Raw genomic sequence first — 17,279 nt, forward strand, 5'->3', positions numbered from 1 at the left:
TTTTTTTTTCCAATAGGGGAAAACCAAATTGCTCAGCTCCCGAGTGCTCAAGGTCCTTTTGCAGCCTTCGCTGCTTGAGGTCAGGCGCTCCCCAAGGATGTGTACTTAACCTAGATTCTGCGGCGGCATGTCGGAGGAGAACTAGGTCAGGAGGCAGCGGGAAGAACCGGTAATCAGCATCTAGCTCCTTTCTTGTCTTGCTCCCCTTCTCTTCGGGGGGAGAAAGCAGCTCTTAATGGAACACCTGCTCAAAATTCTGCGCTTCTAGGGTCCCCCCCTCCCCAATATTTTTACTGGTGTAATAAATGGAAATGTGCCCTTATTCCCTTATGGGGGACACAAGAGCCCTTAGAGAGTCCTTTGCAGGTTCTCCATCGGTCAGAGAAAATAACAGAGGCCAACCAGAAAATATTGAGAAGCAAAGCAGCTAGGAGGAGGCGGACCCCAAACATAGGTGTGTTCGCCCTTATCTAGACATTTTAAATTGCCCGCACTAGAGTCCAAGGCCACCCCCAGATACATCATACCTACATCACAGAAGGGGCGGTCTACAACAGAAATCTGAACGCGTTGTTTACCTCCTGTCTGGCAGGTTACCTGTTAATGCTTACTTGCTTACTTGATTGGATACCATAGGGAGCCTGGCCAGTCTTTTGTAATGATAAATACTTAGTTCCTGAACCAGGTCACAGGCTCACCCTTTTCATACACAGACATACCCTTAAGACAGGATCTGTGAAGGAAAAGACAATGGGGAGGCTTTTCCATTTTCCTTGACCTTGCAGAGAAATCATTTGGTCAGCTTGGGAGTCAAAATGGTTTCCGGGCTGTTTTCCTGTGGTGCTTCAGACATGTGGTTTATATATGTATGTGTTTGCCTGGTACAGCCTCTTCTCCTCCTCATCCGCTGTCCAGCAACCACTTTGAGCTGGCCAAAGGAAGAGGTTTGCAGCCGCAGCCATGGAGAGGCCAAGAAGAGGCAATGAGATGCTCTCTTGCTGGTGTTGCTGTAGCTGCTGCTTTTGCTTGAGACAAGCGCGGCCTCATCCTCTTCCCCGAGTTTAGTGGCGGCGGCAGCAAGGAAAATTGGGGCATTCCGGGATCAAATCAGAACCTGGGATAGCTTTCATAATTAGAGGACTGCCCCTGGAAAATTGGGACACCTGGAGGGTATGGTTAATATCCGCCGGACACACCAAAACTAACCAGAAGCGTTTTTCCTGTTATGGGGTACTGCCAGACCCTCCAAGTGACTCTACTTTCTAGGGACAGTCCCAGATTTACAGAAACCATTCCAGTTTCTGAATCGATCCTAGAATGTCCCGCTTTTCCTTAAAAGGTAAAGGTAAAGGTAAAGGTAAAGGTACCCCTGCCCATACGGGCCAGTCGTGTCTGACTCTAGGGTTGTACGCCCATCTCACTTAAGAGGCCGGGGGCCAGTGCTGTCCGGAGACACTTCCGGGTCACGTGGCCAGCGTGACGAAGCTGCATCTGGCAAGCCAGCGCAGCACACGGAAACGCCGTTTACCTTCCCGCCAGTAAGCGGTCCCTATTTATCTACTTGCACCCGGGGGTGCTTTCAAACTGCTAGGTTGGCAGGCGCTGGGACCGAGCAGCGGGAGCGCACCCCGCCGCGGGGATTCGAACCACCAACCTTTCGATCGGCAAGTCCTAGGCACTGAGGCTTTTACCCGCAGCGCCACCCGTGTCCCTCGCTTTTCCTTAGGACGTCCCTATTTTCATCGGAGAAATATTGGAGGGTATGGAGTTATATAACCCCCAAACCAAGGAGATAAGTAACTACACAACCTTCAGAAGACATCTGGAAACAGCCCTGTATAGGGAAGGTTTTTTTTTTTTAATGTTTAATGTTTTATTATGTTTTTATATGTGTTGGAAGCTGCCCAGAGTGGCTGGGGCAACCATATCAGATAGGTGTGGTATAAATCATGAAGTGATGATGATGATGGAATAGGACATCCCTATTTTCATTGGAGAAATGTTGGAGGGTATGCCCTGCTTATAACCCAGTGTTCTTCTGTAGTGTCTGGACCAGCTATAAAGGATGCCTTACTTAGGACACATTACAGTGGTCTAAAAGTAAGGTTACCCATAGATAACTCACAGTAGCCAAGCTATCCTCACCCTCATTTCATTGATGCACCAATGAAAGCTGTTGAGATAAGCACTTACCTAGGAGTAAGCCCCCTTGAATTCATTAGGACGTTGCCGAGTAGATTTGGGCAGTACTGTAGCCTGAAGACATTTACTGGATGACACAGAGGCCTCTTTGTGAACCGAACACTCGCTCTGCGATTGCTGGGGTGATGCCAGGGCAAAACGCCTTTGTCCCTTGGCTGGTATAATGACAAGATCTGCAAGCTCACAGATTCAGCTCCGTTGAATAATTGGACAGAAAAGGAGGCATGGGTCTTTCTGCGGTTAGTAGGTCAGATGCTGGGCCCGAGGTTACGAAGCAGGGTCTTTGGTAAAGGCAATGGCTCAGCCAACCTCGCCAGCTTAGTCAGCATCAAGGGACATGGAAGTGTCATGGTATGGCAAATCTTGCACATTGCTGCTGCTCCTGCAGAAGCATTTATTCTTCCCTGACTTGATGGAATGGCCTCTCCAAGGTAAATTTCTTTTGGAACAGGGAGAATAAATAAACCTTTGTGTACCGTGTGTGTGTGTAGAACTGCCTTCTTTTTTATTTTTTTAATATTTTTTTTTATTATTTTTTTCAAAAAATAGAAATTAAACAAAGAAAAACAAAGAACAATACATAACACTGTAAACACACATATACGTATGTTCCAAAAGGAGACTAATAAAAATAAAAATAAAGAAAAGGAAAAATAAAAAATATAAAGAAAAAAGACAAAAGACAAAAGACAAAAGAAAAGAAAAAATACTTTTCATAACCTGGAATATTACCAAATTCTTGCTTCAAACACTGCAATATATAAATCTCAGTTAAAATATTATAAAAGACTTCCACCGCATTCACCACACGTCTCTTAGTTGTTTTACTCGCATTTACATCTGTTCTTCAATAATTTCCCTTCCTTAGATTCTTTCATAATCAATCAAATCTTTATGTTCTCTGTATTCTTCACAAGGTTAGTCTAGACACAACCAAACTTTCATATTTGAGCCCTGCATGTATAAATAATCATTTAAACATTTCCATTGTAGAACTGCCTTCTTAATAAAACGTAACACTCCCAGTACTGCACAGGTCAGCCAACACACACTGCTTATTGCTAGAATAACACCTGTATAAACTGAAAGGAACTGTAAATAAAAGTGTAACCTGGTGGTGATGGTGTTTAGATCCAGCCCATGATAACAGGACGTTCTAAATTTAACTCTGCAGTGGTTCAGATTAGGATGATCTGAATAACCGCCTGTGGATCTGATGCATGCTTACAGGAGCTTATGGCTCCAATAATTTAATTTCTTAGGAATTACATCTTATACACAGAGCTCCCTATTGCCAGGTTATTTAATGCATTGGCGACAGGTTAGCTAGCAGCAATATTGTATTAGCAAAGTCATAGCTAAAGAGGGATGATATCATGCTTTCACACTCTGTGTTATCAATTTAGCAGAAATTATAAAAAATAGAAAACCTGAAACCCTAAAGGTGGCCTACTTCAGATTGTCATCCTCTGGACATATTATGGGTGATGCATTTTGTCCTGAGTTAAAACCACAAAGAGGTAGAGTCCCATGGCACTTGGCAAACTACAGTAACACAAACTTATTGTGGATTAAGCCTCTCTCTCACTGTGTATATTAAGATAATGATGGTAGGGATGTAATAAAAATATGACATATTCAAGGGAGTGCCATGAGGGGTGTACACTTTTATAATACCTCTCCCCCTTTCATTTGATATAGCACAGTCCTCAGTACAACTACTCAGAAGTAAGTCAGAACCCCAGCACATTAAGGACTGCCTCTCCCAATATGAACCACCCTTGACCCCATGATCACGATCTGAGGCCCTTCTTCGTGTGCCCCCTCCACAAAAGTACCGGAGGGTCAAGGGCAGACTTTCATAATCTTTTGTAATATGGCGTCCCATGCGAAGCCAACATTTGGTGTCTCCAAATGGATCTTCTCAGTATGGGTCTTAGTTTTGTGCCCTTTGGGCTTGGTGCCCTGTGCGGGGGAACTGTCTCGACTGCATTAAATCCAGTGCTAGGAGAGCGGCAACATGAAAACGGCCTTTTCAGTGGTGGCTCCGTTTGTGGAACAATCATATCTTTACAACGTATCTTCAGGTGCCTTGCCTACAAAGGCGGCAGGATGTTTTAATATATTCCGCCACATACCCACCCTGCCAGGTTTTAATATATGTATGCACATTTTTGTTTCTTTATTAAGCCTTTTTGGTGAAAAGACAAAAAAGTGAATAATAAAATCAATGAATGAAGCGTGTAAGTGGTATACAAATTTAATAGCTAATAACAATAATAATAACAATAAGGAAAGCGAGGCAGGGCTGGGCCTAGCGCCAGCCTCGCAGCCCCCGTTGCTAAGGCGACATCCTGACGACCAGGGCCGTTGCTAAGAGGAAGCCCTTCTTTCGCGTCCGCGTTAAGGAGAGTGCGCGTTGCCAGGGGGCGGGGCGAGGCGGCGCGTTGCCCGGCAACGGTTGCCGCGGGGCGGGCCGTTCCCCGCCTCCTCTCCTCCTCCCTCCTCCTCCCTCGGAACAGCTGGCCCTGTCGGGACGTACCATTGCGAGCGAGCGAGGAGGGGGGACCGCAGCGAGAAGAGCCGGCGGGCGGGGGACGCCTTGGGCAAGGGCTCTCCTCTTCCTCCCTCCAGCTGAGGCGCAGTTGGTGCGTCCCCCGCTCCTCACCCCCCCCCCTCCGCCGCTCGGTGCTGCAGGGAAGGCGAAGCGGAGGCGGCGGTGCTGGGCGGACAGGACAGGACAATGGCGCTGCTCCCCTCGGCACGGAACCCCCTGCTGCTGCCCCCGGCCCGAAGGGGGCGCCCCAAGGCCCGAGGAGGGGCCCAGCCCAGCGCCAGGTGAGGAGGGGAGGGGGGAGGTGACCGTGGGGCTGCCCTGGGTGGGGTCTGGAGAAAGGAGAGGAGGGGGGCAAGGGGGGAGGAGGGGGAAAGGAGAGGGGTGGGGGACGGGGGGGTAAGGGGGGACGGGGGGAGGGAGGGGTCGGGGGGGGAGACGAGGAGGGGAACGTGGGGGGGAGCAGAGGGTGGGGTGGATTGGGGCTGCCCTGGGTGGGGTCTGGAGAAAGGAGAGGAGGGGGGCAAGGGGGGAGGAGGGGGAAAGGAGAGGGGTGGGGGACGGGGAGGTAAGGGGGGACGGAGGGAGGGAGGGGTCGGGGGGGGAGACGAGGAGGGGAACGTGGGGGGGAGGGGAGGGAGGGGAGCAGAGGGTGGGGTGGAGTGGGGCTGCCCTGGGTGGGGGGGTCTAGAGGGAGTGGAGGAGAAGCTTGTGCAAAAGTGGGGTGGGGTGAGCATGCATTATTTTATACATGCATATATGTGTGTCTGTGTGTGTACACACACACACACACATATATATATACATATATACACACACACACACATATATATATATACATATATACACACACACACACACATATATATATATACATATATACACACACACACACATATATATATACATATACACACACACACACACACACATATATATATATACATATACACACACACACTATATATATATATATACATATATACACACACACACACATATATATATACATATATATACACACACACACACACACATATATATATATATACATACATATATACACACACACATGCACATATACACGTATATGTATATATTTTCTTCTCCACCATAAGGTCCCAGGGCAGGTTGCCACCGCACAAAATCAAAAATCCCATGAAACAAAGCCAGAACATGTGGCTTTAGGCAACAAAGGAGGTGGCCTTGCAAAAAAATCGTATCTGCCTGAACAACTGTCAAAGGGTTAGGGTCGTGTGGGGTGGGGAATGTCATGATGCAGATATTTGGGGGGTGGGGTTTGCTTTGGTGCAGGTGAAGGGTGAGGGGTGCCTGGGGAAGGGGTGCTTTGGTACAGAAGTGGGATGCATTCTGATGCAGCATATCTAGGGGTGTCAATAAGGGCAGGGATTGCTGGGAGATTGGGAATAGGGGAGTTGTTGTGCAGGCAAGAGCTGAGGTTGGGAAGGGTTAGGGGGCGCTGGCAGTAGGTGCTGCTTGAGGCAGGCAGGGCAGGGAGTGGGGAAGGGCTGCAGGCAGAAGGTGAGGGGCCTGATGGGGGGGGGATGGACATGAGCTTTGGGTTGAGCTGAGGTGGGTTCTGTTGGAGCGTCTGCCTTGCTGCAGAAATATGCAGAGGGTCAATGAAGGAGAGGGGCTGTTGGGTCTAGGTGGAGGTTAGTATGGCCAACATGGGGTCACCTCAGCACAGAATATGGGGGGGGGGGGCGGGAGTAACAGTTGTAAGGAGCCTGAATTGAGTGGTGGGTCCAGGAAGCGTAAGGGCTTTGTTGTAGATGTTTACAGAATACAGGAAACTGGTGTGGGGTAGGAAGCCTATAGGGACACGGGTGGTGCTGTGGGTTAAACCACTGAGCCTAGGACTTGCCGATCAGAAGGTCGGAGGTTCGAATCCCCGCGATGGGGTGAGCTCCCGTTGCTCGGTCCCAGCTCCTGCCAACCTAGCAGTTCGAAAGCACAAAAAATGCAAGTAGATAAATAGGTACCGCTCTGGCGGGAAGGTAAACAGCGTTTCCGTGCACTGCTTTGGTTCTCCAGAAGCGGTTTAGTCATGCTGGCCACATGACCCGGAAGCTGTACGCCGGCTCCCTCGGCCAATAAAGCAAGATGAGTGCCGCAACCCCAAAGTCGGCCACGACTGGACCCAATGGTCAGGGGTCCATTTACCTTTACCTTTAGGAAGCATAGGGGGCACCCAGAGGCAGGAAGGGTGTGGATGCAAGACTGGGGAGCTGGCTTACCAGTTTGCATTTGGCCCTCTCCGTAAGGACTCACATTGGTTTTGTGGCACCCCTTTTCAGGGACCAAATAATTCAAAAACTTTAAAGTTTCATTGCTAGCTCAACTGAGCATACCCTTGGGAGCAGATCCTGTTGATTTGGGTTCCAGGCAAGTTTAGGGTAGTAGATCAAATTCCTAGTTATTCTTCCATCCACTCCCCTGCCCCCCCCCCCCGCCAAAGTGTATTCAGAGGGCTAAGAGTTTGCCCAGGGCCCAACCCCTATGTGGCTGAGTAGTTAGATTGATAACAAAGGTTGGAGATAAATGTGCATTGAGATACCAGTTACTGAAGGCAGCTAGCAGGATGAGTTATGCGAGTGTTGCAGTGTCTGGGCCAGTAAGCAGTGAGTGCCCTGTGGATGAATTGAGCTCTCCTGGCACCTTTTCGAGTTGTAGGTTATCAATCTAGCAGGCAAAAATCATAGAATCATGGGTTGAGGAGAGAGGAGTCTTGGCTGGATGCCTTGGGTCCAGTACAGTTTCAAGACAGAAGGTCTTCAAGGGAGGGTTCAGAGTCAAAGAGTGTGATGGAAAATGGCTGATGTTGGTGTGGGGCTGAAAAAAAGACTTGGGAACAAGAAGGCTCTTGGATTGTTTCCCCATCCTTCATGCAGAATAGGCTGATGGAGGGAGGTGGAGAAAGCTGTGGTGGTGGGTTCAGAATGTTTGGGACACGTCAGATTGGTGGAGGCTCTAATAAGGAGGTGGCTTGTGGTGGTGATGGGACTTTAGGATGGGGCAGTTTGGGAGGGTGCATGTTTGAAGTGGTTACTTTGGGGAAAAGATGTAGAGAGGATATGCTTTCGGGGAGAGATTGTAAGGACAGAATGCAGTGAAAGCAGGCGTCCTTTGGAACCGCTGCTTCTCCTCTGTCATTTGGATGAACGTTGAGTATGTTGGGCAACAATATTATGAACTGGAATATTGAACACAATGACATTTAAATACGCTTGCAGAGAGCTGGATGAGGTCCTGTACCACTGCAAAGACAAGGCAATGCATCCTTTAAAGCAGGCTAAAATAAAAGCCAAGGCATTTTGGTGAGATACCCCTTTGGAGTCTTGGAACGTGTGAAAATATTTTCCAGCATCTTTTCTTTTGTTCCCAGCCTCCCCTCTCCTTTCATAGCAAATCCACAAAGCGAGGATGAGATCAAATTCTTAAAAGTGTGTGTGCGCATGCCTCTTAAGCCCTCCCAGACAGGCACAAAGAATAGCAGCCTTTCTCTTTGCAATATGTTTACATGGCTGCCTGTGTGAAGGTTAAATTCCTCTTTCTTATGGGGTGGCAAATTAAATTAGTCACAAGTGTGTGCGTAAGGGGGAGATGCCTAAGGGGGGGGGGGGGAATCGTCTGCAGGCCTGTGTTTTACAGTTGTTTGTGTGAGAAAAGCCCCGTCTCCAAATAATTCCTGTTCAAGTAATTGGAAAGAATGCAATACTTGGCTTCTGATTTTCTTCTTCTGAGTTCTGATTATTTAAGCTTTTTTTTAAAAAAAAAAAAAAAAGCAAGCAAGCAAATGGCTTCTAATGAAGCTCTATTAGCTTAGCGAGCGAATGACCTTGGGAAAGGAGCTGCTGTTTCAGAGCTACCTTGGGGATTTGTTCTGGAGAAACAGATGTAAGTAGTGAGCAGCCTGCAACATTTGCCCGCCCCTTAGAATGTCATCTGTTCACATTCTCCTCCCAGATCGCAGTGGCATTCCATTCCAATTCCACCCCCCCCCCCATTCCTTGTTTAACTTAACGGTACTTTGCAAATCAAATGGTGCTAAGAGAGAAGCAGTTGCCTCACTGCAGAAAATGTACTTCCTGGGTTGCTAAATGAGCAAATATAACAGTGTTTGCACAAAGACTGGCTGTGTTTCTCTGTGCCTGTCTTCCTATGCTACAACTGGAGAAATGTCACAAGATGATATTTCTTGTGTCTCTTTCAAGCACTTCAAAATGAGCGGGCTGGAGCTAGAGTTTGGCACGCAAACAACCAAAAGCCCTGGCTGCCTGTCAAAAGGGAAAGGGAAACATTTTCCATGTTCCTTAAATAAAATTCCGTTAAACCGCTGAATGCGCAGCTCCCATAAAGCATGAGAGCTTATTTAAATTTATAAATTCCCTCTTCAAATGACAGTAACCGTGAAGACATTTGGATCCCAGAAGAATGTTACAATGGCGTGTCTCCTTCCTTCCTGCATACGGGGTCTCTCTAGCAAGCCCACCCTGGTCTACATGGCTGGTGTCCTTTCCTTAATGAGATCTTCCAGGCCTCAGTAAACCAGTCCTACTCAGTTATAATAAATACCCTTCCATTCTTTGCATGCTCCCTTTGCTGCTGAGAGTGGAGTGGTGGATATAGCATTGAGTTTGGGCCTGGAGTTGTGAGAAGCATGTTCAGATCTCTGCTGAAGTTCAAATGTGTGTTCTCTTTTCCCAGACCACCTCTCTACTCAGTGACTTTATGGGAGCTATAGCAAGATAAGGGTCCGTGCTTAGTCCATGGCCAACTCATACCTCTTCCACTCAACCCATATGTTGGTTCGCTCCAATCCTGAACTGAATTGACTCTGTGGGCATCTTGGATGTTCATTCTCTTTGTCAAACATATCCCTTTTCATCTCTCTTTGGTTTCCCTTCTTTGCTGGTCTCCTAGGCTGCAACCACACCATTGACCTGGGCAGTCCCACCACCATACTTCTCCCTGTTCTTTTCTAGGATTGCTTTTCCTCCAGCTTGGCATCTGATCTTAGGGATAGAAGCTGCTATGTGGAAGCCTCTTCCTATAGGAGTCTTTCACCGCAATATCAGCTGCAGCAGGGGAAGGGAGACTTTTGACTTGCAGTGTCTACTAGACACCCCGAGATCTACTAACTGGATTCTCCGGGGAATGGCGCAGTGCCTGAGGATCTTCTTTGTATGCAGAAGGTTCCAGGTTCAGTCCCTGATCTACTACAGATCACCCAGTGATCCAGTAGTAGATCTTGCCCTATCTTCTGCCCTTCCCTTTGCTACAGAATGGATTTTTGGAGGGAAGAAGCACCCCGGTTTCTTTTGCACCCCTAGTATGGATAACTAAAGCACCCTTGCAAATAAGTCCACAACTGTTGCTAGCTCACTTGACCTCCCTATACCCATAGGTGTGGTGTTATTTTTCCCAGGCAGTCTAGATAGCGCTGCGGCCATCCATATCAAATGTAGCACAGCCTGTTGGCTGACTTTATCCGCACAAAGACTTGAGATGAAAGTGAGACACGCTTCTTGCCGGCTGGCTCTGTTGATATCTCCAAAAACATCTCTCTCCACCCTTTTGTTATATATCTCTGCCAAGCGAAAACAACATTGAGTGCATCTGATGAAATGGACTCTATTCCATAGAAACTTCAGCCACAATAAATTTGTTAGGGCAGTATTTGGTGTTAATCATACTCAGAGTAGATGTACTGAAAATAGCTTAAGTCAGGGATCAGCAACCTTTTTCAGCAGGGGGCTGGTCCATTGTCCTTCAGACCTTGTGGGGGGCCGGACTATATTTTGAAAAATATAAATACCCTGCAAGCCAGTCCCACAGCTGCCTCCGGACCTGGAGGAGGAACGCACTCTGGACGCTTCAGGTTACATACACTGGTACCTCAGGTTACATACGCTTCAGGTTACATACGCTTCAGGTTACAGACTCCGCTAACCCAGAAATAGTGCTTCAGGTTAAGAACTTTGCTTCAGGATGAGAACAGAAATCGTGCTCCGGCGGCGCGGCGGCAGCTGGAGGCCCCATTACCTAAAGTGGTGCTTCAGGTTAAGAACAGTTTCAGCTTAAGAACGGACCTTCGGAACGAATTAAGTACATAACCAGAGGTACCACTGTACAATATAGAACTAGGAAATGATGGTGAAATGTTTTTCCCCCACTAACCTCCAGTGCTAAGAGATCTGTGCAATACTTTCCTCATTTACTTAAAGCATGGAACAAGTGAGCGTAAGAGACATGCTGGATCAGACCAAAGGCCTTCCTAGTTCGGCGTCCTGTTGTCACAATAGCTGTCCAGACATCCCCCAAGGGGAGGCCTCAAGCAGAACATGAAGGCAATAGCCCTCTCCCATTGTACCCCAGCAACTAGTATTCCCAGCCATGCACCCAGCGGCGTAGCGTGGGTTGTCAGCACCCGGGGCAAGGCAAGAAATTTGCGCCCCCTAGCCCGGGGCAAGGCAAGTTATTTGCGCCCCCTAACCCGGGGCAATGCAAGTAATTTGCGCCCCCTAACCCGGGGCAAGGCAAGTAAATTGCGCCCCTAACCCCTAACCTGCCGCCGCTGCCAGCTTCTTCTTGCTGCTGCCTGGGCTGGTCGGGTGTGGTTCTCTTCTGCACTCAGCGCTGCGCTGGGTGGCCGCTGCACTGTCCCTCCCCCAGATAGTCCCTCCCTCGCTCTCTCTCCGCTCCGCACCGCAACGCACGCCTGGCACCCTCCCCCTCCACAGTGGGCGGAGACCCAGCAGCTCGGATCGGATTCGCACAGCCAGCACTGCAGTGAGAGAGAGTGAGTGAGCCAGGTAGGGGCAGAGAGCTGCGAGTGCGAGCGCGCCCCCCCCCAATGTTGCGCCCGATGCGGCTGGCCCCCCCTGCACCCCCCACGCTACACCACTGCATGCACCATCTGATGTTGCGGGAAGTGTGAAGCCATCAATAAACGAATAGCCTTATCCTCCATGACTTGGCCCCCGATATAGCTTTAAAAGGGGAGTAAGGAACCACTGCCGCTTGAGGTGGCGAGTTCTAACTTTGCTATGTGAAGTACTGACTCTTCCAGCATTTAGCTTCATGGGATGATCCCAGCTTCCAGTACTAAATGAGAGGGAGAAAAACTTCTTTCTATTCATTTTCCCCACACCATCCATAAACTTACACACCTGCTTATTGTTTCTCTCCACCCCATTTTTTAAAATAATAATAATGTGCAGTCTATCTTCTCCTGCACCATCAGACATTGAGCATGCACCTTCATCCCATGGTCTAGTGCAGGCATAGGCAAACTCTGCCCTCCAGATGTTTTGGGACTACAATTCCCATCATCCCTGACCACTGGTCCTGTTAGCTAGGGATGATGGGAGTTGTAGTCCCAAAAACACCTGGAGGGCCAATTTTGCCTATGCCTGATCTCCTTGCTGCAACTGTGCTGTTGGCTTGTCAACTTTGCAAGCAAATTCTTTTGTGCGCAGGATGCTGTTTCTGCATAAACAGGAAGAAACATGTCAGTGACTCCTTAACCAGGCCAGCAGCTCATCCAGCTGACTGACTGTGAACTTTTCAGTTAGGGAAGTTCACAGGAAAACCCCCTTCCTCTAAGCCTGTATATAATGCTGTTTGCTCAGAATTACAGCATTATTTTTCCCCTATGTGTTATTTTGATAACCGTTTCACCTGCTGTTTTAGGTGAAATAAATGAATGGGAAGTACTTGTTTCTGATCCAATACACTCTTCCTTGGGTTATGCTTGGTTCATGGACTGCATATGCTCCCCAACATACTTACTGAGATCTTTAAAACAATAGATGTCGGCCATAGTTATATCCATACGTTTAATGAGACAGTATGGACCTTCAAGAGAAGATAACTGATTTTGAAAATGACTATATATTCATAATTGCACAAAGAGTAGACTAGGCAAATTTATACAGTGGTGCCCCGCAAGACGAATGCCTCGCAAGACGAAAAACCCGCTAGACGAAAGGGTTTTCCGTTTTTCGAGGTGCTTCGCAAGACGAATTTCCCTATGGGCTTGCTTCGCAAGACGAAAACGTTTTGTGAGTCTTGCAATTTTTTTCGCTTTCCCCCCCTTTTTCTAAGCCGCTAATAGCCGCTTTGCCGCTAATAGCCGCTTTGCCGCTAATAGCGCTAAGCCGCTAATAGGGTTGCTTCGCAAGACGAAGAGACTCGCGGAACAGATTCTTTTCGTCTTGCGAGGCACCACTGTATCATAGTCGTGAATTCATATAATCTAAAGGAATCATTTATAAAGGAACCTGGGGTGAAAGGAGATGGATTTGGTTGAAAGTTCCAACAAGAATCATGCCCACAGATCTAAAAGAAATTTTATATAAGATCCAGGTTCAAAGGGAATAGTCATTTGGCTCCATTGTGCTCCCGCCTTGTAGATAATTGAATAATAGCAAATTGTATACATGCTGATCAAACGATCAGGCTTTGCAAATGTTAGATAATGGTTGTCATCCGGGGACCTCACAGCTAACTGTGGTTGTCTATAGAGATGATTGCAATTCAGCAATATATAAATGGTTGAAGTAATAATTACTTTTGACACTTTCCCATAACTCTGGTCTCCCACATCACAAACTGTCTTTCAAAAACCAATAATGGGGCAAATATGGAGGGCCCCCTCATTGCAAGGGGGGAAGTCCAGTTGGACGTGCCCATGCAGTTCTGAACTTCGTCCGATGAATGCAAGAGGTGGATGATAGCCATAACTCTCTGTTGCTAGTTTTATGGGCTGTTCTTGCATTATGTTTGTTAGCTCTTTCCATCCAGAATGAAGGTCAACTCTTTGCATGTCAAGGCTTGCCTGTTTGGCCACCCTAGTGTGGCTTGAGAGTAAAATCATGCACTGGTCTGTTGACAGGGTTACTTGGTGTTTATGATCAAAGGGAATGTGTTGCAATTCAGATTAGGAATGAAACTCCTCCAGGGAGTACTCAAAGAGAAAGCCAATCCTCAGGACCTCACAGGCCAGCCAGTACAAGGCACACCCTGGCTTGCAGTGGACGCTCAGCATGAGTTCCGGTGCACAAATGTGTCGGTGACCTCTTGGTGGCAAAATGGTGTTTTGGTGGCAGCCGTGCTGCCCACGTGATATCTATCGCCTACTTTGCCAAGTGCCCTGAATTGAGTGAAAAATACTTTTGTTTTCAGCAGGCACAAAAGGTGGAAGATAAGTTCATCCAACTAGTAGAAATGCTTTAAAGTGATGATGCAGAAATCACAGAGGAAAAGTGAGTGGGCTGATAGCTGGGGACAGAGTGAGCTTTTTGCAAAATGATGTGGAAAGAGCAAAGGCCTGCTTCTACTAAGTGTATATGAATACTGACAGTTTCAGAACTGCTGGTACAGTACTGGTTTGCCAGATGACAGATCTCTTTCAGCAAGCCTTGGCTCCCAACAGATTGACGTCCTTTTTAAGCATCGCCTCTAACCGTCTCCCGTTTTTCTTCGCAGTTGTAGCCGCCTTCGACAAATTCAGAACATCCTGACGCAGAGCAGCAAATCCCAGCCAGATGGAATACTGTGCATTTTGGGTAAGCTCTCCCTAGTTATTAAAGTGCACCGACAGCATTATTGAAATGTGCAAGCTAAAGCCAGAAGTTGTGTTTCAGGATCCTAGAAATATTCAAAGAGGGCTCAAGCATTTGAGGAATGTTGCTTGCCCTTAGCAGCTGAAATGTGTTGATGAGTTGAACGTGGAGCCCCTTAGAAATGAATGGAATGAAGAGGTCACACAGTTTTAAATCTCTGGCTAATGCCAAAGTCCCATGTACTTTTTAGGATTTAGTGGTCTCCTCAGAAGCACATAAGGGACGCAGGTGGCGCTGTGGGTTAAACCACAGAGTCTAGGACTTGCCGATCAGAAAGTCGGTGGTTCGAATCCCCGCAACAGGGTGAGCTCCTGTTGTTCGGTCCCTGCTCCTGCCAACCTAGCACTTCGAAAGCACCTCAGAGTGCAAGTAGATAAATAGGAACCGCTCTGGTGGGAAGGTAAACAGCGTTTCCGTGTGCTGCTCTGGTTTGCCAGAAGTGGCTTAGTCATGCTGGCCACATGACCCGGAAGCTGTACGCCGGCTCCCTCGGCCAATAAAGCGAGATGAGCGCCGCAACCCCAGAGCCGGTCACGACTGGACCTAATGGTCAGGGGTCCCTTTACCCCTTTACCTTTAAGAAGCACATGGAGACAAGGCAAACATTGAGGATGGGCTGTAGCTCCGTGATGGAGAGCATGCTGGCCGTTGGAAGGCTCTGGGTTCAATCCTTGGCATCTCTAATTGAAAAGGTAAGGTAGGGAGATGCCTGGCTTTTTGTCCTTGGGCTTGAAACTGGCCCTTCCCATTTGCAGTTGCCCCAAAAGACCAGTGTGCGGAAATGGAAAGAAGTGCGTTTGCTGCTTCAAGGAGCGCAGAGCCCCGGATAAAATAAATCAGATGTCAGGGACTGGCTAGATGGTGAAGAATGGTGGGCGGCTTCTGCCAGTGAACACCCTTCAGGCATGGCCAAACTTGGCCCTTCAGATGTTTTGGGACTACAACTCCCATCATCCCTAGCTCACAGGACCAGTGGTCAGGGATTATGGGAATTGTAGTACCAAAACACCTGAAGGGCCAAGTTTGGCCATGCCTGTTAGGGAAACCTCAGAAGAGGAAGGCTCAGAGCAAGGGAAGTGGTGTTGGGACATGGAAGACAGGTCAGAGGATGAAGGGGGGGGGGGAGAATGCTTGAATGCTGAACAAGCCACAGACTTGAGTGAGACAAGCCTTGCAGTCTGCATAGCTGGAGCAGCCTTCGTTGTTGAAAGACAGATACAGTGGTACCTCGGGTTACATATGCTTCAGGTTACATACGCTTCAGGTTACAGACTCCGCTAACCCAGAAATAGTGCTTCAAGGTTAAGAACTTTGCTTCAGGATGAGAACAGAAATCGTGCTCTGGCGGCGCGGTGGCAGCAGGAGGCCCCATTAGCTAAAGTGGTGCTTCAGGTTAAGAACAGTTTCAGGTTAAGAACGGACCTCTGGAATGAATTAAGTACTTAACCCGAGGTACCACTGTACAGTGGACGCTTGGGTTGTGAGCGTGATCCATGTGGGTTTGCAACCCACAGCGTTCGCAACCCGCATCTGTGCACGCGCGGGTTGCGATTTGGCACTTCTGCGCATGCGCGACCACCGAAACCCAGAAGTAACCCGTTCCGGTACTTCTGGGTTTCGGCGGTCCGTAACCCGAAGAAACACAACCTGAAGTGGCTGTAACCCGAGGTATGACTGTACTACAAAAAAGAGTGAATCTCTCTTGAGTACTGGAGGCTGAATAATGTGACTTTGCCTGAGAGATTTGTCTCTAAACATGCAGGCAGTGCTGGAAAAATTTCAAGCAATCTCGTCATGCTTCCTGGATAGTCATGAGTAAGGCTGACGGTGGAGTGAGTGGGGATGTGAGACACTTTCCTGCTTCCTTTCTCCCTCCCCGTCCTCATTCCAAAATGTATCATTAGAAGAAGGCTTGTTTTTCACTGTCTTCTTCTGAGTTTCAAGTTTGTAAAATTTATGTGCGAACTTGAGTTGTGTTTAATTGTGAACATGCACCAAGGACTGGCTAGCAGATGGGTTGGAAAGGGGAGGATTAAATGAGTTGCAGCTTGGAAGGAAAAAAATGCATGTTTTTGTCTGAGTAGTTAAACATTCTGGGCACTGTATATTATCCATCCATGAGTCAGGGAGAAATCTCTGTGGGTAAGGGAAACGGCAGAGCCTTAAGCAGACTAAGGCTCAATTTAAGAATCCCTGGGGGGGAAACTTGGCAGTTTGCATGATGTGCCACTTCTAGCTGGCCCTGGCTTTCTCGGTGAAATCTAAGCCATGCAGAAGGGCGCTTGCCTGGACCCTAACCAGAAAGTTGCTTTCAGGTGGCTTAACCCAAACTTTGATACTCTCTGAAGTTAAAGCCATTTGCAGGACACCAGGAATGTGACAAGAGGCTTTGTGGAGACTGAACTAAAACTCTAGTAAAAAATAACTGAGTGCTGTGAAGAAAACTGACAATCCAGGAGGACTGCTGTAGCTCCTAATTTGTTTTGTTTAAAATATAATGAATACAGAAATGGAGCAAGCTTGTTTCCTCCTACTCTAGAGGGTAGGACCTGTACCAATGGATTCAAGTTACAAGAAAGGAGATACCAGCTAAACTTCAGGAAAAACTTTCTAACAGTAAAAGCGGTTAGGTTTTACACCCCAGAGGACAGGATCACACTTCAAAACGACCTTGACAGATTAGAGAACTGGGCCAAAACAAACAAGATGAATTTTAACAGGGAGAAATGTAAAGTATTGCCCTTGGGCAAAAAAAATGAGAGGCACAAAAGAAGATGGGTGACACCTGGCTTGAGAGCAGTACATGTGAAAAGGATCTAGGAGTCTTGGTTGACCACAAACTTGACGTGAGCCAACAGTGTGACGCGGCA

The 17,279-nt window shown here is 47.8% G+C and overlaps 2 protein-coding genes across 2 annotated transcripts in view; one reads left to right on the plus strand and one right to left on the minus strand.

Moving 5' to 3' along the window:
* Positions 1-17,279, minus strand: part of LOC307224190 (kyphoscoliosis peptidase-like) — a 281,232-nt gene that overhangs the window by 167,909 nt on the left and 96,044 nt on the right. The window lies entirely within an intron of this gene.
* Positions 4,881-17,279, plus strand: part of DNAAF9 (dynein axonemal assembly factor 9) — an 83,531-nt gene continuing 71,132 nt past the window's right edge. The window contains exons 1-2 of the mRNA XM_079990727.1: positions 4,881-5,040; positions 14,273-14,352. Coding sequence (XP_079846853.1) covers positions 4,946-5,040; positions 14,273-14,352 — 175 coding nt within the window. The 5' untranslated portion in view covers positions 4,881-4,945. The remainder of the gene's footprint in view (positions 5,041-14,272; positions 14,353-17,279) is intronic.

The sequence above is a fragment of the Podarcis cretensis genome (assembly GCF_951804945.1).
Source record: "Podarcis cretensis genome assembly, chromosome: 9".
Classification (NCBI taxonomy): Eukaryota; Metazoa; Chordata; class Lepidosauria; order Squamata; family Lacertidae; genus Podarcis; species Podarcis cretensis.